The sequence below is a fragment of the Salvelinus namaycush genome, chromosome 20 (assembly GCF_016432855.1).
Source record: "Salvelinus namaycush isolate Seneca chromosome 20, SaNama_1.0, whole genome shotgun sequence".
Taxonomy (NCBI): domain Eukaryota; kingdom Metazoa; phylum Chordata; class Actinopteri; order Salmoniformes; family Salmonidae; genus Salvelinus; species Salvelinus namaycush.
Genome location: NC_052326.1, coordinates 15,402,638 through 15,420,602, shown reverse-complemented (window position 1 = coordinate 15,420,602; position 17,965 = coordinate 15,402,638). Strand labels below are relative to the sequence as shown.

The following is a 17,965-nucleotide window of genomic DNA, read 5'->3' as shown; positions in this document are numbered from 1 at the left end:
ACTTTAAATTCCCATGTGGGGGGCAAATGTATTTAGGACTCTCAAAAACTTCAATATTAAAGACGTGAAAATGAGACATAAATCTAAAGCATCAACAATGGACCAAGGGTAGGCTTAGAATTGTGTCGAATGTCCCGTCAGAGGTAGCCTTATGGCAATAGCAGGATGAGCGGGAAGCGCGTGGGTGCGTCCTGGACTCGGACTCCGGGGTGACCCCCATCGTATGACTCACGTGCAGAGGCGGAGACTCCATATCTAAATCACTACGGGAGTACAGTCTCTTGTTCAGACCGTCCAACGCGGTGGGAAAATTAACAAGAATAAGTCAACATTACATTATAATTTCAAGACCAAGGCAAAGCAATGTTTACAATGTGAAGAAAATGTCCGTGATAAGGTAAGATAACTGGTATTGGAAATTAAAACTAACGGGCAACATTTATAACAGAATTAACTTTAACTCAACCAGCACCGCAGGATTTGTTTGGCGGACTATTTTGAATTTCGAGCACCGACTAACCACACTTAAGTGTAATTTACTTAACAGACGGATAGGCTACGATTGTTTCAATGTAGCCTAGGATGTTAAACATTTTACATTTAAATTTAAAGTGTGTACTGTCTTATCCAATATCCCTGTGAAGATGAGGAATGGTGGAGGAAAGTGATATTGCAAGGTTATGGACCTAACTTTTATTATAGTGTATGTCTGTTGTCCTGTTTATACAGGTTAATGCTGAAAGATATTCAGATAATCATTTAGAAAACTAGTCACCAAAAAGTTTCCCCCCATGTTATCTGGTGGTTGTTTGAGAGCTATAACTGATATGAATAACATATTTCAGTATCCTATAGAGACAATTATTAGCCATTAATCTTGTTAAAAACATGTTTTAAGTCAACATATTCACCCAACATCAAAGCATGATTGAAATTGTTGTCTATAAATGAAGTATTTCCCATAGATGCTGTATCCTTTTTGGGAATATTTAGTTTGCCTTTTGAGTTTCATTTAATTGTCAGTTCCCACTATGATTCATCTTTAACTGATTCGCAAATTGGCTTTACTGGCTCTTTAGTGTGGTTAACAGACCAATAACCAAGGCGGAAGACAAATGTTCCGTATCCCATTTGTTGCACCGCTGTTTCACTCATGTAGGTTAAGATGGCTGGTGCAGTTAGATTGACTTGGTTTATTCACACATTAATATTCTCCAACATCTGTCTCTATGCCTTAAGACAGATGTGAAGTTGCTCATTAAAACCCTTTAGCCTCTCTTCTGCTTTGATTTTGTTTTATGAAACAGATGGTTCAATGGAAATAAGTCTTCGCCACAAGCTCAAAGAAAGTCTTATGTGAATGTACTCCATTTTTTTACTTCCCAAAAAGTGAATTATTGATGAACATAAATTAAATTGTGTGTATGGATTTGAATGTGTTATTGGGTGTCACCGGTTTAAAGCAAGCATTTCTGAGATAATGTGTTTAGCCAACCCCTGCAGTCTCAACAGCCTTGATGTCTCCGTTTAGAGTGGTTCGAGGGGACATTCAACACTTTTTTGATGGCTTTCATTCCCTCACTGGTGGTGTAACCATCAGACATATGAGTCACTCCAATGTCCTCAGTAGCATGCTGTTTGCAAAAGACGCCATTTATATGGTCTGGAGTACTAGGGAGTATACATCTCACAGCGCAGCACTATTTTACCTCTCCGTGTGCAGCTGGTGTTCCTATCCAACGTTCGGGTATTGGTGACAGCGTGAGATGGGGAGCATCTGTGTGGTGTTGGGTTCTGCCTACACACTCACTTTTCAATCCGTCCCACTCGATCTATCACACATTGTACAAGAGGATAAATCCCCCCATCGATACACATTGCTAAATACTGCACAATTTATCACTTGCCCCCAATCCTCCCTTCCCCAAAACAAATACATTTTACCTTCCTGTATTATACTTATGCTAAAAAGTTTATTCTATTCTACTGAGCCATTTACTTTGCTCTATTTATATAGTTTATTTTTTCTTATTGTTGCGTTGTCGAGAAGGAACCTGCAAGTAAGCGTTTCGTTGGACGGTGTATACCATCTGTATCTCGTACATATGATTAATAAAACGTAAAACTTCAAACATAAGCGTCCACTGACTCCTGGAGACTTTTGAAACAGAAACTAAGTAATATGGGCAATTCCACAGTAACGGAATTACACTTTGACTGCAATATGTATGTTTTTGGGCGACCCGACCAAATTCACATAGAAATTTTTGTTATATATCTGTAATTCTCATTGAATGCAAGCGGTAGATTTGTTCTGTGTATGCAATTTCTACGCTTCCCGTTCCTAAGTTTAGTTTTTGCGTTTTTACTTTTTTGTACACCAGCTTCAAACAGATGAAAATACAATGTCTTTGGTTATAGAAAATATATTTCAGTGGTTTAGATGGTACAATGATTCTCCACACTATACTTTCTTGTTTTCTCACAAACGGAAAATAAGCAAACTATTCAACATTTTGCAACCCAGGAAATGGCAGAGCGATGTTAAAAAAATAAAATATAATAAAAATGTATTTAAAAAAAACTATATAGATGCAAACTGGTAATGGAATTCAAGTAAATTCTCCCTCAGGTTTTTATGCGACCACGTTTTCCAAAATGTCTTATCTTATATTAATCTTACTTCAGAGGTCTGCAGAAAGAATGGGGTGTCAGCTATGACATGGCACCTTGAGTTTAAAAATATCTCTTAGTTATTGATCTAGACAGTGGACCCTGGAGAAGTGGGTATACTTTAATTTTGGCCCAAAAATTCTAATGGCCTGCCCGACAAAGGAAAGGCGCCCTGTGTGGAAAATTCTATGAGAAACAGTGACATACACTCTGAATGATTTAAAATGATAAATCCCATATTGGTCTTTCACAGTCAGGCCAACTCAAGCTGTACTGTGCAAAAGGCTAATAGTATTTTTATAATGACTTGCTCATTATGCGTTCTCCTGTTCTATTGGTTTTCTTTCAACTTTATTTCGTTGTCTATCACCCAAATGCATTATCCTACTCATATTAGTAACCCATGATAGTTAATGCGTCTTTAAATCCCCCCTCTTTCTAATGGATATTTCCATCTCTGTCCATGAAACTGCTTGCATGTGTGCTGTTCATTTTAGAATGGTGTTTTCCCTCAATTTGCATTTTGTAATTAACACATAGGCCTACCTCCATGTGTACATTGCTGCGGAAAAAATGTGAAGAACTAATAGTTTATAAAAAAATAAGCTAATCATTGATATCAGTAAAATCACTATAACAAATTGATAGATCTCCCATTCATTTTTACTTCTGTGAACTTTCCATAATTTCATTAGAAAATATCTTGTGGGTTTTTGGTAACGGAATTACAAAGCACGAGGCAACAATTTCTCCAAAACAAAATATAAGTGTTTATATTAGTTGGCAGAGGTCTTTATGTCAACATTATTGTGTTTTGATGTATTTCTAAAACCTTTTAAGACTTTTGCTGGTAAATGTTTTCTAAGACCCCTTTTCCATCTGTCTATCCAGAAATCAAAGCCTTTCTTATGCCTAATTTTTTTAAATGGAACATAAAAAAATAATAATACATGTATAAATGCCTTCATTTCCCAAAATATAGACTCTTAGCTTTAATTTGACACCCAATTGATATGCTCCTATGAACATCACATGTTGATGCTCATGGGTAATTTTCGATGGAAATGCCCATATGCAAAGAAGTAAGAGTCAGAAAAGCCCTGTTAATGCAAAATGTTGCAATTGCCATTTGACTTGTGATTTAGAGCAAAACAATTGGGTGAACTGTTGGAATCTTGGAAATATAATGATTATTCTAATTCTATAGTTAGAATATAATAGTGGGAACTTTTGAATGCAGTGTTTGATATGACAAAGAATGAAAAATGCCAGGGAGGTGTATTGTGAAAGGGTAGGAACCAAAGTGTTGATAAGTGTTTCCTAGGGGACCCTATAATCTTTGGCTACTTAACCTGTCTGGCTCCGGGGTTCCGCTAGCGGAACTCCTCCCACATTCCACTGAAAAGGTAGAGCGCGAAATTCCCAAAATATTTTTGAGAAATATTTAACTTTCACACATTAACAAGTCCAATACAGCAAATGAAAGATACACATCTTGTGAATCCAGCCAACATGTCCGATTTTTTAAATGTTTTACAGCGAAAACACCACGTATATTTATGTTAGCTCACCACCAAATACAAAAAAGGACAGACATTTTTCACAGCACAGGTAGCATGCACAAAACCAACATAACTAACCAAGATCCAACCAAACTAACCAAGAAACAACTTCATCAGATGACAGTCCTATAACATGTTACACAATAAATCTATGTTTTGTTCGAAAAATGTGCATATTTGAGGTATAAATCAGTTTTACATTGCAGCTACCATCACAGCTACCATCAAAAATAGCACCGAAGCAGCCAGAGTAATTATAGAGACCAACGTGAAATACCTAAATACTCGTCATAAAACATCTCTGAAAAATCGATGGTGTACAGCAAATTAAAGACAAACATCTTGTGAATCCAGTCAATATTTCCGATTTTTTAAGTGTTTTACAGCGAAAACACAATATAGCATTATATTAGCTTACTACAATAGCCTACCACACTACCGCATTCATTCATCAAGGCACGTTAGCGATAGCAATAGGCACGTTAGCGATAGCGAATAAACCAGCAAAAGATATTAATTTTCACTAACCTTCATAAACCTTCATCAGATGACAGTCCTATAACATCAGGTTATACATACACTTATGTTTTGTTCGAAAATGTGCATATTTAGAGCTGAAATCAGTGGTTATACATTGTGCTAACGTAGCATCTTTTTCCCAGAATGTGCGGATATTTTTATGACACTCAACTATTCTGACCAAATAACTATTCATAAACGTTACTAGAAAATACATTTTGTATAGGAAATGATAGATACACTAGTTCTTAATGCAATCGCCGTGTTAGAATTCTAAAAATAACTTCATTACGACATCCAGCTTAGTTATAGCGAGAGAGTGCCCAAAATCTGGGCGCAAACTACTAGTTCACATGTTCGACAGATATATGAAATAGCATCATAAAATGGGTCCTACTTTTGATGATCTTCCATCAGAATGTTGTACAAGGGGTCCTTTGTTCAGAACAATCGTTGTTTGGTTTTAGAATGTCCTCTTCTCCAGTCAATTAGCACGGAAAGCTAGCAAAGTAGCGCGAAGCTCTCCTTCCTGAACAAAGGCACACAACGCAACACGCCTAACGTCCCGAATAAATTACAATAATCTAATAAAACTATATTGAAAAAACATACTTTACGATGATATTGTCACATTTATCAAATAAAATCAATACCAGGTCCCTTCTCGCGCGTTCCAGGAAACAGGAAATGGGTGTCACGTCATGCCAAGAGCTTTTATTCCACCTCAGATCATGTTATACACTCCATTTCTTCTCTCACTGCCTGTTGACATCTAGTGGAAGGCGTATGAAGTGCATGTATACTAATATATATCAAGCACATTTATAGGCAGGCCCTAGAACAGAGCATCGATTTCAGATTTTCCACTTCCTGTCAGGAAGTTTGCTGCAAAATGAGTTCTGTTTTACTCACAGATATAATTCAAACGGTTTTAGAAACTAGAGAGTGTTTTCTATCCAATAGTAATAATAATATGCATATTGTACGAGCAAGAATTGAGTACGAGGCCGTTTAAATTGGGCACGATTTTCCCCCAAAGTGAAAATAGCGCCCTCTGTCCTCAACAGGTTAAATGTTTTCGCTTAGCTACTTCATGTAGTGAACGTATTTCTCTTTGATTTGAAGATACTGTTGCACAAACAACATGCTGATTTAGGTCTACACAATCACTGGTATTATCAAGCTGTAGAGCTAATTACATTTGCTTTGACTCGGTACATTTATTAGCTAGCGATTAGCAGTAGCGGCTAACAATTAGCTAAGAATTAGCTAACTTGCTAAGAAAATGTAAACAAGCTGTTTGTAGATGTAAGAAACACAAATGAATAGTGTAATTATAGAATGCTAGTGAATTTATATTAAGAAGCAAAGTGAAAATAGCATCGTTGTCATCAACGTTGTTGCATGTGCTGCATTGACCATGCAGACTGAAGGCAAGTGTCTTATGGTCAAGGAACAACAAATGCGCTTCTTGAGTGACAAGGGGCGGGGCTAGGTCTATGTGGAAAGCGGCAGCGAGAGATGACTCACACTTATCACATTTTAATAAACCAAACATTCAAATACCTTTTTATAGAAGGCAAATTCAAATTGAAACATCAATACCTGTATACCGTTAGATATGGTATATTGCCCAGCCCTAGTTTATTGTAACAAATCCCAGAAGTTTGCTCGCAGAATGGCAAGAACCTGCATCTTGGAACAGAGGAAAGTTTAACACAAAACCAGTTTGCCTCACTGTCTGCTCTTTCTGAGCTAAACTTAGTTCCAAAAACAACTCTCACATTGGGATGGACTGAAAAACTCCCTTATTAAAAAGCATTCTTGTTGGAGAGGGCCTAAATATAGTCTAGCTAATTAACCTTACTTTTAAAATGTCTAAATACTTTTAGCGGGTCAGAGTAGGATATGATTGTGAGCTCCTGAGATGCCTCACAATAGGATGTTGTCCCTCTGTTTACTCTGTAGACTCACAATGGTCTACAGACAAAGGAGGATGGGACACTGCATTCCTCTAGGAAGGTTACCCCAGTGCAAACCAGCCAGCCAGGCCTTTTGGGAGAAACATGACAATGTGAAGGCAGGATCTCCGTCACACAACCAATGGCTTTGATGATGGATGTGTTGGATTGGGCCGTTAAGGGCTAGTGCGATGTATTATGTCTCGTTGTTCTATGGTGCTGATTGCTAATTTTCTGTAGAGATTGGTTAAAACGTTACGATGAAAGAACGTGATAATTCATTAACACTCATTCACTCCTCTGTGATTCTCTTTGGCTTTTACCAAGGTGATGGAGCTCCTATTTTTTTCCATCCAAATTTGTGTGCCCTGTCCCAATCCAACCTCTGACATTTGGAATCCTTCTTAGACAGAGCTAAATGACTGGCTTAACTTTCTGACCTCAGCTGTGGTAAACATGGTTTAGTGTTTTAAGTGCTCATGTTCCTTGCATTAGGGCTGCATTGGGACTACCAGTCCAAAAGTTACAGATGGTCATGATTTAGAGAGACCAGTCCTTCACCTGCATCCTCAGGTTTTTACCCAGACGGATGCCTCTTTCCTGTGTGGCTCACTTGGCCACCTCTGACCCCCCTCTCACCCTGTAACTCGGCCATGGTTTAGACACTGGGGTTGTTGTCATGTTGGCAGGAGATGGGGAACAGAGATGGCAGGCGCAACTCAAATTGCAGTTCCATACAGAGACTGTCCAACTACATAGTTAAACAAGAACATTGAATGGAAAGGGTGTTGTTTGACTATTGTCCAAGCAGATGGCTGAGGTTAACTCCTTATGGGCTTTTTTAATAATCTCAGCCCTAAATGTTGGTTTATGTCTTCATTTGTTACATTTCACCTCAGATAATCTGATGATAAAGAATGGACAAAGAAATAACAAAGATTAATCAGAGTTGCATCCTAATTGGTTCATTTATCTCCATATTTGTTTGGACAAGTGACCCCATTATTCCTGGTATTGACTGACATTGAGTCGTGTATTTTGTAAACACCCTGTACTCTGTCTCTATGTCCCACATGCTCACTCTCATCCAGAGGCCGTCTGACCTGATAGTGCTCATTTGTTTGAGGATGGGAGGAGGAGTAGTGGAGGCCTGTAGGGGGTAAAGGGGGCTGTTGTTGGTCAGGCTTGCCCCCTATAAAAGAGGATTTATTGTGGTTTGACCCTGCTGCTGTCTCATGTCTCAGAGAGACAGTCACTGGGCATGTCCTGCTGGGCTATGAGGGGCCGGAAGTTCCCAGCATTACTTTAGTGGTAGGAAGAGCAGGATGGTGGGCGAAGACCAAGACAAAAGCCTCCATACAGCCACCATAGAGCACTGTTTCTTAGTTATTTTGGAGGGTTAGGGTTAGGGTTAGGGTTAGGGTTAGGGTTAGCCAACATTCAAATATTCCACATCTAAACCAATAGGAAGGTCTTGTTTAATCTTGACTCGCACACAGAGCAAGTTTGTTGCAGGGGCATTGGGTTGAGAGTGGGACCCTTGTATGGATTGGGAAAGAGTATATCCTATCTGGTAATGTAAAACTGTAAGTTGGAAATAATATTGGAAAATCAATCCTTTTTCAAGGGCCACCTTGTCAACTCTAAAATGTAGTCTTAATCCCAGGGCAGGAGAAGTGCAAACTGTTCATGTTTTGGATTATCACAGCTGTTGATGGAGTTCACCCCAAATCTCCTAAACATGTCCCAAGCTCCACCCACTGGACTCCGATGGAGGGCTATGATTGGCTGGCGGCCCTTGTGGGAATGGTAATGGAGACAGTTCTAGTTGAATGAAGTCTGGTTGCTGATCTGACAATAGAGCCCATTGTCCATGGCCATCAGGCATTAGCATAGGGTACACTGCATACCCATTGTAATGCATATGATTGACTCATGGTTCAGGTTTTTATTCTTTCACAGACACCCTCTGGGTTTATGTAACACTAGAAACCTCTCAGAAGACAAACAAGTTATGATAGAAGTTATGATATTCTCGAACTGTTAAAAAATAAAAAATATAAAAAATAATGATTTAATTTCCTAATTGTTTTGGTGCAGAGACACAGGGAATTTCCCTTTCTACACTTCTGAAGATGAACTGACAGCTATTATGTAGAGGGCAAAAAGTAAGTTGCGGAATGTCCACTTTGAGCTGGACCATTGATTTGGAACAGACAGAACCAAGCTTCAATTATGACACACCTTATGGCTCCCAGACAGTCAGGTTTGGAGGTGTGCAGTGTCACTCACAGGTGATACTAGAGTGATAAAGGTCACTTAATAGCAAACAGGTGTTTTATATTCCCTCGCCAAGGAATTTGTGCATTTTATGCTGGGGCTACCCAGTCATCATGACCCTTATGGAGGTGACCCTGCAGGGTGGTAGCATGTATAGTACAGACTCCTGTCCTTTCCCTGCTAGCCAGGCAGAATGTGACCGCAGGGCTGCTGGCTGGGGCTTAAAGTGCTTTACCTATCTGCCCCTCCTTGGCAACCTGCCCTCCCTGCCTGTCTCCTGTGCAGTGGTGTAATGTACATAAGTACAAATACTTGAAAGTACTACATAAGTCATTTTTGGGGGGTATCTGTACTTTACTATTTATATTTTTGACAACTGCATCTGATCTGGCGGACTGACTAAACACAAATGCTTTGTTTGTAAATTATGTCTAAGTGTTGGAGTGTGCCCCTGGCTGTCCGTACTTTAAAAAAAAAGATTCTGCCATCTGGTTTGCTTAATATAAAGAATTTGTAATTATTCTTTTACTTTTGATACTTAAGTATATTTAAAAACTTGAAAAGTATATTTAAAAGTTGGTTGGATGTTTTTTTTTTTTTTACATATGGTCTGTGTACAGCTGAAGCGATCGTTAAGCTGCTCTGACAGCTGACGCTTAAAGTTAGTGAGGGAGATATGTCTCCAACTTCAGTGATTTTTGCAATTTGTTCCAGTCATTGGCAGCAGAGAACTGGAAGGCGGCCAAATGTGGTGTTAGCTTTACGGATGACCAGTGAAATATACCTGCTGGAGCGCGTGCTACAGGTGGGTGTTACTATGGTGACCAGTGATCTGAGATAAGGCGGCGCTTTACCTAGCAAAGACTTATTGTGATAAGGTGCGTCTCGGTGAGAGGTGTAGGAGTCAGGCGCAGGAGAGCAGGGATTACTGAGAAGCGTGTTTAATATAATAATTATATATACATAGTCCACCAATACAAAATTGGCACAGATCTGTCTATATAAGGTCCCACAGTTCACAGTGCAGATCAGAGCAAAAACCAAGCCATGAGGTCGAAGGAATTGTCCGTAGAGCTCAGAGACAGGATACTGTCGAGGCACAGATCTGTCTATATAAGGTCCCACAGATCACAGTGCCTAAATAGCGAAAACAAAACAGAAACTCGTGCCAAACGCACGGAGGAACAAACTCAGTTCCGAAAATAAACTACACGTGCGTAATAACGAGAACAAGAAACATCAACGATAAACGAGCGCAAAATACCCACAAGCTTAATCCCGCACGAAATAAGGCAGGTAACAGGTGCCCTATATACACACAGAAATAAACGCAATTGAAACCAGGTGTGAAAAGGAACACAGACAAAACAACCAGAAAAGGAAAAAGGGATCGGTGTCGGCTAGTAAACCGGCGACGCCGAGTGCCGCCCGAACAGGGAGAGGAGTTACTTTCGGTAGAAGTCGTGACACTTATAGATCGCCGAAGTCAAGGATCGGTAGGATACTCAGTTTTACGAGGGTATGTTTGGCAGCATGAGTGAAGGAGGCTTGTTGCGAAATAGGAAGCCAATTCTAGATTTAATTTTGGATTGGAGATGCTTAATATGAGTCTGGAAGCAGAGTTTACAGTCTAACCAGACACCTAGGTATTTATAGTTGTCCACATATTCTAAGTCAGAACCGTCCAGAGTTATTTTTACTCAAGTATAACAATTGGGTACTTTTTCCACCACTGCTCCTGTGCTTTATTTGATCTCTTAACACAAGGCCAGCTTTATCATGCCTGACATATCCTCCATAAAAAATTACCCCACACTGGCTCCCAGTGTTGGATCTGGATGTGTGAGGAATGAACATGAACAACTGCTGGGGGGGGTTGACAACCTTTTGGCAAAGTGATCAGCAATGTCAGGCTGATGTAGGCTACTTCAGAAAGAAAGACACCAGAACCTTCTTTCAAAAACTATTGAAGCACACCTATACGACCACAAAAACAGTCCATAACCCAGAGACATTTGACCAAATGCTTCCTAGTTTGAGGATTTCACAACTCCATCAATGTCACCATCGCATGAGCTCCTTTCCCGGTCTCACAAGGGAAACCCTATGCCCCAAAGGCAAGTACAGATCCCATACTTCATTAATCTCCTCACCACAATTACCTATATCCTCAGGGCACTCCTGCAGTGGGGAAGAAGTTTAACAGGCTTCTTAGCACTACAGTAGAATCAATGGCATGGCAAATAAACCCATTCACATTCTAAAGGGGCAGACAGTATGCAGCCTTCAGGGCCTGATATAAAGCACATTGCTGTTAGGCCTAAAGATGTAATGAAGCACCAGGTTTTAATCCTCCCATTTATTGTGTTGCCAATGAGGAGAACTGGTGGGACGGTTGGAATTAGAGTTGAAAAACAATAGAAGCAAAGAATGTGTGTGACAGGTGCAGGGCTGTTCTATGTCATCTGAAACATGTGCACGCTCTCCTCTCCCTCTGATTGTTCTCTCAAGCCTGGATGTGGGTTCCTCCCTGTGTCTGTCCAGTACAATGGTGACCCAATACTCTGTATCCTATTCCTAATTCAGAAAATGTGTGGCTAGTAGGCTTCAATGGTATGCCGTATACCGGGGTATTTGGAAATGGCCACAGGATAGTTTTTCAATACCATTTAAACTACTACTTTGAAGTTTATTTTTTCTACATTTGAATATTTGTAGCTACTTTTTAGTACGTACCTGCAGTCAACTTGTGCAATATGTTAGGAGATAAAGCAGATCATGTTCATTTCACCTGTCACATTGTTTTACATTTTGAAGCTTATCGGTAGTCCCCAGTCACATGTAGTTAGTTTACAAGCACACAACCACGAGAGACCAGAGCCTTGTGAGTCACTCACTGTTTGATATCTTAGAACTATTAAGTTAACTGTCTAAAATGTGCTAAATGCTGTGCAGTTATCCATTTGGTTTACTAACTTCTTAGCTTCTTGCAATCAAGCTCCTCTTGGTAACAACAGCAGAGAATTCCCTCCTTGATCAAAAGCCAATATTTGTTCTGTGCATGCAGCAAACTTTGAGTAGCATTTTTGAGATACTTGTATACCTTTTATGAGCTGGGATGTTTGTCCTGGAAATAGTTTGTCAAAGACTTTATAAAAATGTTTTCATGCGTTCGTTAGCATTTAGCTAGCATTTGCTATGGGATTACATTACTTAAAATAGCGCCCCTTGTGTTCAGTGCTGGTATTACTGAATATCCCAGGATAGAACAAGGTCGGTATGACAACCTGGATACCGCCCAAGCCTAGTGGCTAGGTGTTAGAACTTTAATCAAACATCACTCTAAATGTAATAAATGGCCATAAGTCTACACCTGACATCCATACATACATCATCTTGGTTTACTTAAGCTGTTAGTTCCCTTGTGTTCATTGCAGATACATTGATATGCTTTGTGTTCTGGGGGCCCCTAACTCTAGCATACACTGTACACTAAAGGGGACATGGTACAGTCTGAATTACACACTGCTAATTCGGGGTGTGAACGTTTAAACGAAATTGGGACATTAATGTTAAAAATCTTAATCAGAAAAACTTTCTTCCACAAAATTTACAGTGCAGTTACCACAGAACTACCACGAACAGGTCCCGATCATCATCACTAAGGGAAAAATACAAATTAAACAAATGACTAACGCAACAATTCTGTAATGGTAGTAGGAGATATGCATCTTTCAAATTATTTGCCACGAATATAAAGCGCTCTGCACATTATCGTCATGTTGGAAAAATGGCAGAGAAAGACAGTGAACAACCTGCTCTACCCTGAGTTAGTACAATTTCGAGTTGGCTGCTGCGCTGGGATTTTAGCTGACCCAACATTACAACCTATTGGTGCTAGCGATTAGTGCTTTGGAAACATGCTAAAGTACGGACTAACTGCTAGAAACATGTCTACAACTTCATCAGCAAGCTGTCAAACTATCGTAAGTGACAAACTACATACTGTTTATCGGTGCACTGCCTAACATCCTTAGACATTCCATCCCTGTGTTTGTCAGTGAAGCTAGCTAACTTTCTCACTGTATATCAGAGCAAATGTCTGTCTGCCCCCGTGCCTGTATTTTAATAGTGAGTAAGTCATGCACAAGACATGTCATGGGAGACATCATCTCAATGTTAATTTTTGCCAAATCTCTTGAAGACTCGAGTGGCCACTTGCTTATGGGCCAAGTGTTCGCTTTGAGATTCAGTACATAGAACTTCATTTCCCACTAGCGATCCTATGCAATAGGACCACCATACGCAATAGGACCATATTCTGCATTGAGTTCACATAACAATTTCTGTTTTTGTAATTGTCTTAAAGGAAAACCAATAAAAAAGGGCAGTTTAAGCATTTAAGATAAATTGTCCATTTGTTATCACATCCCTACTGCTAATGGGGCTACTGTCGAGCACGGCACACTCAGTCCATGTCTTTACAACACATTATGTTTTACAATATTTGGATAAGCAGGTTGCCTGGCAGCTATGTTGTATAGACTTTGAACGTAATACATAATCAAACAGAAGGTGGCCTTTGCTAGATTATAACTAATTTTATGTTGAGGTGTATGCCACTGCTCGCACGACTGGGCTGAATGGCTTATAGAAGAAGGTTTGTTGTCTTTATATTGTCTGATTCCAGCCTCTGACACATTTCCAAAGAACCTCTGTGACCTGTTTTGCAAGGTGAGTAAAGAGGATTTTAACTGAATTTAGCTGAGTTTGTTATTTATAAAAACCAGTATCTGAGCAGAAAGAATATTTTATGTCTTCAGATAGGAAATAGTAGGTCTGTAAATACACTCAGGCTGACTTAGTTTGGCACTGGTGGACGGAGTGCTAGGTTAGCTAAATGACAGCCCGTGTTTGAAACATCAGCCTGGGCTGGTCCTCAGGAGACAGGGCAGAGTCTCTCTGAATAACCTGTTGTTAGGCGAGGTTAGATGTTGGTTTACGAGGGCAGTAAACATTAAATGGCTGTTTTAAATTGGTCACTGATGGCTTTAGTCCTATTTCCAATGAATTTAGATACACACACATGCAGTTATTCCCCATTGGTTTAGATTTCTGTTATTCAGCCGTTAGACCATCTGTCTTTACATCAACTTGTATGGCTCCTGTTAGCCCTGTACAGAACACTGTCTCTATAGTCTCCTGTCTCTTCACTTCATTGTGGCTGAGGTACTTGGAGGAAAACCTTTTTTCACAATAGTTTATCTTTGAGGGAATCGATTTGAGCTATACTGGAATTTGAATTTGATTGAAAGCCAAAACTAAACAATTGCAGAACTGTGGTGCCCTATTTTCAGACAATGCAATGTCCACTCCTATGTTTTTCACTGCTGGGAAAACTGTCATTTATACTTTGGGTTGTTTTAAAACAATGGAGCAGATTCCATGAGCAGAATGCTGTTCTGCCTTCTGGGGAAATGCCATTCAACATCTCAAGTTATTTTGGGACAACTGTAAATTGTGGGTTGTGGATGAAGTTATTATTGAGAATGAGACGTCTGACACATAGTGGCTAGGAGAAACAGGATGGAGGAGAGAGTGCGTGTGTTTATGTTGGTCTTGTTGCAATGCTCTGTCTTGTTTTCTGTTTGGGGAGGTGTTTTTTAGTATTTTTTGTCATCCTAGAATAACCACTTGGTGCATAGACGTAGTGTCCCTTCTGATGTTTACTGTAGTCAGTGAGGTTACTGGAGTGAGGCTAAGTGCCTCTCTCAGTAGTATAACCATAGCACTCTCCCAATGCACATCTGCTTCAATTTAGAATATGTTGTCTTACAGAAATTCAGGTGCCGCTTTCATTAGTCACACGAGCACATGTATAAAGAGTTCATTTCAGATCATTATAAAACATTTAGAGTAGTGTTTTCAACTTTACTGGAGTTATGCGGACTGCATTCCAAACCATTTGTAGACATTACACTGGGTGAAAAGGGTAAATATCAGGGAATATCTTTACCTATACAATTCCGGATATCTGACATTTTATTAGATATACTGTAAGGAGTAGACATGCTCCAGATACGCATTTCCTTATTTCATATACAGAGCTAGGATATTCTCTATAATGGGACTGTAACGATCGTCTATAGGTGATTGAGCGGACCAATGCGCAGCGGGTGCTGAATACATAATGAATTTATTAAATCAAGACGACGAACACGAAGAACACTTGATAACTACAAAACAATAAACGATGTGAACAAACCTGAACTAGAGAACATATAACATGAACGCACGAACAGGAAGGAACACACGAGAATGAATGAAAGAACGAAACAGTACCGTGTGGTGCGACATACACAGACACAGCAACAATCACCCACCAACAAACAGTGAGAACAGCCTACCTTAATATGGTTCTCAATCAGAGGAAACGTCAAACACCTGCCTCTAATTGAGAACCATATCAGGCAACACATTTAACCCAACATAGAAACACATAACATAGAATGCCCACCCCAACTCACGCCCTGACCAACTAAACACATACAAAAACAATGGAAAACAGGTCAGGAACGTGACAGAACCCCCCCCTCAAGGTGCGAACTCCGGGCGCACAACCAAAGTCTAGGGGAGGGTCTGGGTGGGCATCTGTCCACGGTGGCGGCTCCGGCTCCGGACGTGGTCCCCACCCCACCATAGTCAATCCCCGCTTCCGTAGCCTCCTCCAAATGGCCACCCTCCAAATTAACCCCACTGGATTAAGGGGCAGCACCGGAATGAGGGGCAACACCGGAATGAGGGGCAGCTCCGGACTGACTGGCGGATCCTGGCTGGCTGGCTCTGGCGGATCCTGGCTGGCTGGCTCTGGCGGATCCTGGCTGGCTGGCTCTGGCGGATCCTGGCTGGCTGGCTCTGGCTGCTCATGGCTGGCTGGCGGCTCTGGCTGCTCATGGCTGGCTGATGGCTCTGGCTGCTCATGGCTGGCTGACGGCTCTGGCTGCTCATGGCTGGCTGGCGGCTCTGGCTGCTCATGGCTGGCTGGCGGCTCTGGCTGCTCATGGCTGGCTGGCGGCTCTGGCTGCTCATGGCTGGCTGGCGGCTCTGGCTGCTCATGGCTGGCTGGCGGCTCTGGCTGCTCATGGCTGGCTGGCGGCTCTGGCTGCTCATGGCTGGCGGAAGGCTCTGGCTGCTCATGGCTGGCGGACGGCTCTCGCTGCTCATGGCTGGCGGACGGCTCTGGCTGCTCCTGTCTGGCGGACGGCTCTGGCGGCTCCTGTCTGGCGGACGGCTCTGGCGGCTCCTGTCTGGCGGACGGCTCTGGCGGCTCCTGTCTGGCGGACGGCCCTGGCGGCTCCTGTCTGGCGGACGGCTCTGGCGGCTCCTGTCTGGCGGACGGCTCTGAAGGCTCAGGACAGACTGGCGGCTTTGAAGGCTCAGTACAGACGGGCGGCTTTGCAGGCTCAGTACAGACGGGCGGCTTTGAAGGCTCAGGACAGACGGGCAGTTCAGGCGGCGCTTGGCAGACGGACAGCTCAGACGGCGTTGGGCAGACGGCGTTGGGCAGACGGGCAGTTCAGGCGCCGCTGGGCAGACGGCAGACTCTGGCCGGCTGAGGCGCACTTTAGGCCTGGTGCGTGGTGCCGGAACTGGAGGTACCGGGCTAAGGACACGCACCTTCAGGCTAGTGCGGGGAGCAGCAACAGGACGCACAGGACTCTGGAGGCGCACAGGAGGCTTGGTGCGTGGTGTAGGCACTGGTGGTAATGGGCTGGAGACACGCACCATAGGGCTAGTGCGTGGAGGAGGAACAGGGCTCTGGAGACGCACAGGAGGCTTGGTGCGTGGTGCCGGCACTGGTGGTAATGGGCTGGAGACACGCACCACAGGGCTAGTGCGTGGAGGAGGAACAGGGCTCTGGAGACGCACAGGAAGCCTGGTGCGTGGTGTAAGCACTGGTGGTACTGGGCTGGGGCGGGGAGGTGGCGCCGGATATACCGGACCATGCAGGCGTACTGGCTCCCTTGAGCACTGAGCCTGCCCAACCTTACCTGGTTGTATGCTCCCCGTAGCCCGACCAGTGCGGGGAGGTGGAATAACCCGCACTGGGCTATGTAGGCGAACCGGGGACACCATGCGTAAGGCTGGTGCCATGTATGCCGGCCCGAGGAGACGCACTGGTGGCCAGATGCGTTGGGCCGGCTTCATGACATCCGGCTCAATACTCAATCTAGCCCTGCCAGTGCGGGGAGGTGGAATAACCCGCACCGGGCTAAGCACACGTACAGGAGACACCGTGCGCTTTACCGCATAACACGGTGTCTGCCCGTACTCTCGCTCTCCACGGTAAGCTCGGGGAGTTGGTGCAGGTCTCCTACCTGACTTCACCACACTCCCTTGTAGCCCCCCCCCAAGAAATTTTTGGGCTTGACTCACAGGCTTCCGTGCTAGCCGCGTACCCTCATAACGCCGGTTCCTCTCTCCGGTTGCCTCTGCTCTCCTAACTGCCTCCAGCTGTTCCCATGGGAGGCGATCTCTTCCAGCCAGGATCTCCTCCCATGTGTAGCAACCCTTGCCGTCCAAAACTTCCTCCCATGTCCATTCCTCCTTCTTGCGCTGTTGCTGCTGCCCGTTAACCCGCTGCTTGATCCTTCGTTGGTGGGTGATTCTGTAACGATCGTCTATAGGTGATTGAGCGGACCAATGCGCAGCGGGTGCTGAATACATAATGAATTTATTAAATCAAGACGACGAACACAAAGAACACTTGATAACTACAAAACAATAAACGATGTGAACAAACCTGAACTAGAGAACATATAACATGAACGCACGAACAGGAAGGAACACACGAGAATGAATGAAAGAACGAAACGAAACGAAACAGTACCGTGTGGTGCGACATACACAGACACAGCAACAATCACCCACCAACAAACAGTGAGAACAGCCTACCTTAATATGGTTCTC

At 42.6% G+C, this 17,965-nt stretch overlaps 1 protein-coding gene across 1 annotated transcript in view; it reads left to right on the top strand.

Annotated features, from left to right (window-relative positions):
* The first annotated feature begins 299 nt into the window (after positions 1 to 299).
* LOC120065072 (rho GTPase-activating protein 39-like) overlaps positions 300 to 17,965 on the top strand; it is a 57,872-nt gene continuing 40,206 nt past the window's right edge. Inside the window, exon 1 of the mRNA XM_039015758.1 lies at positions 300 to 397. Within this exon, the coding sequence (XP_038871686.1) occupies positions 384 to 397 (14 nt within the window). The 5' untranslated portion in view covers positions 300 to 383. The remainder of the gene's footprint in view (positions 398 to 17,965) is intronic.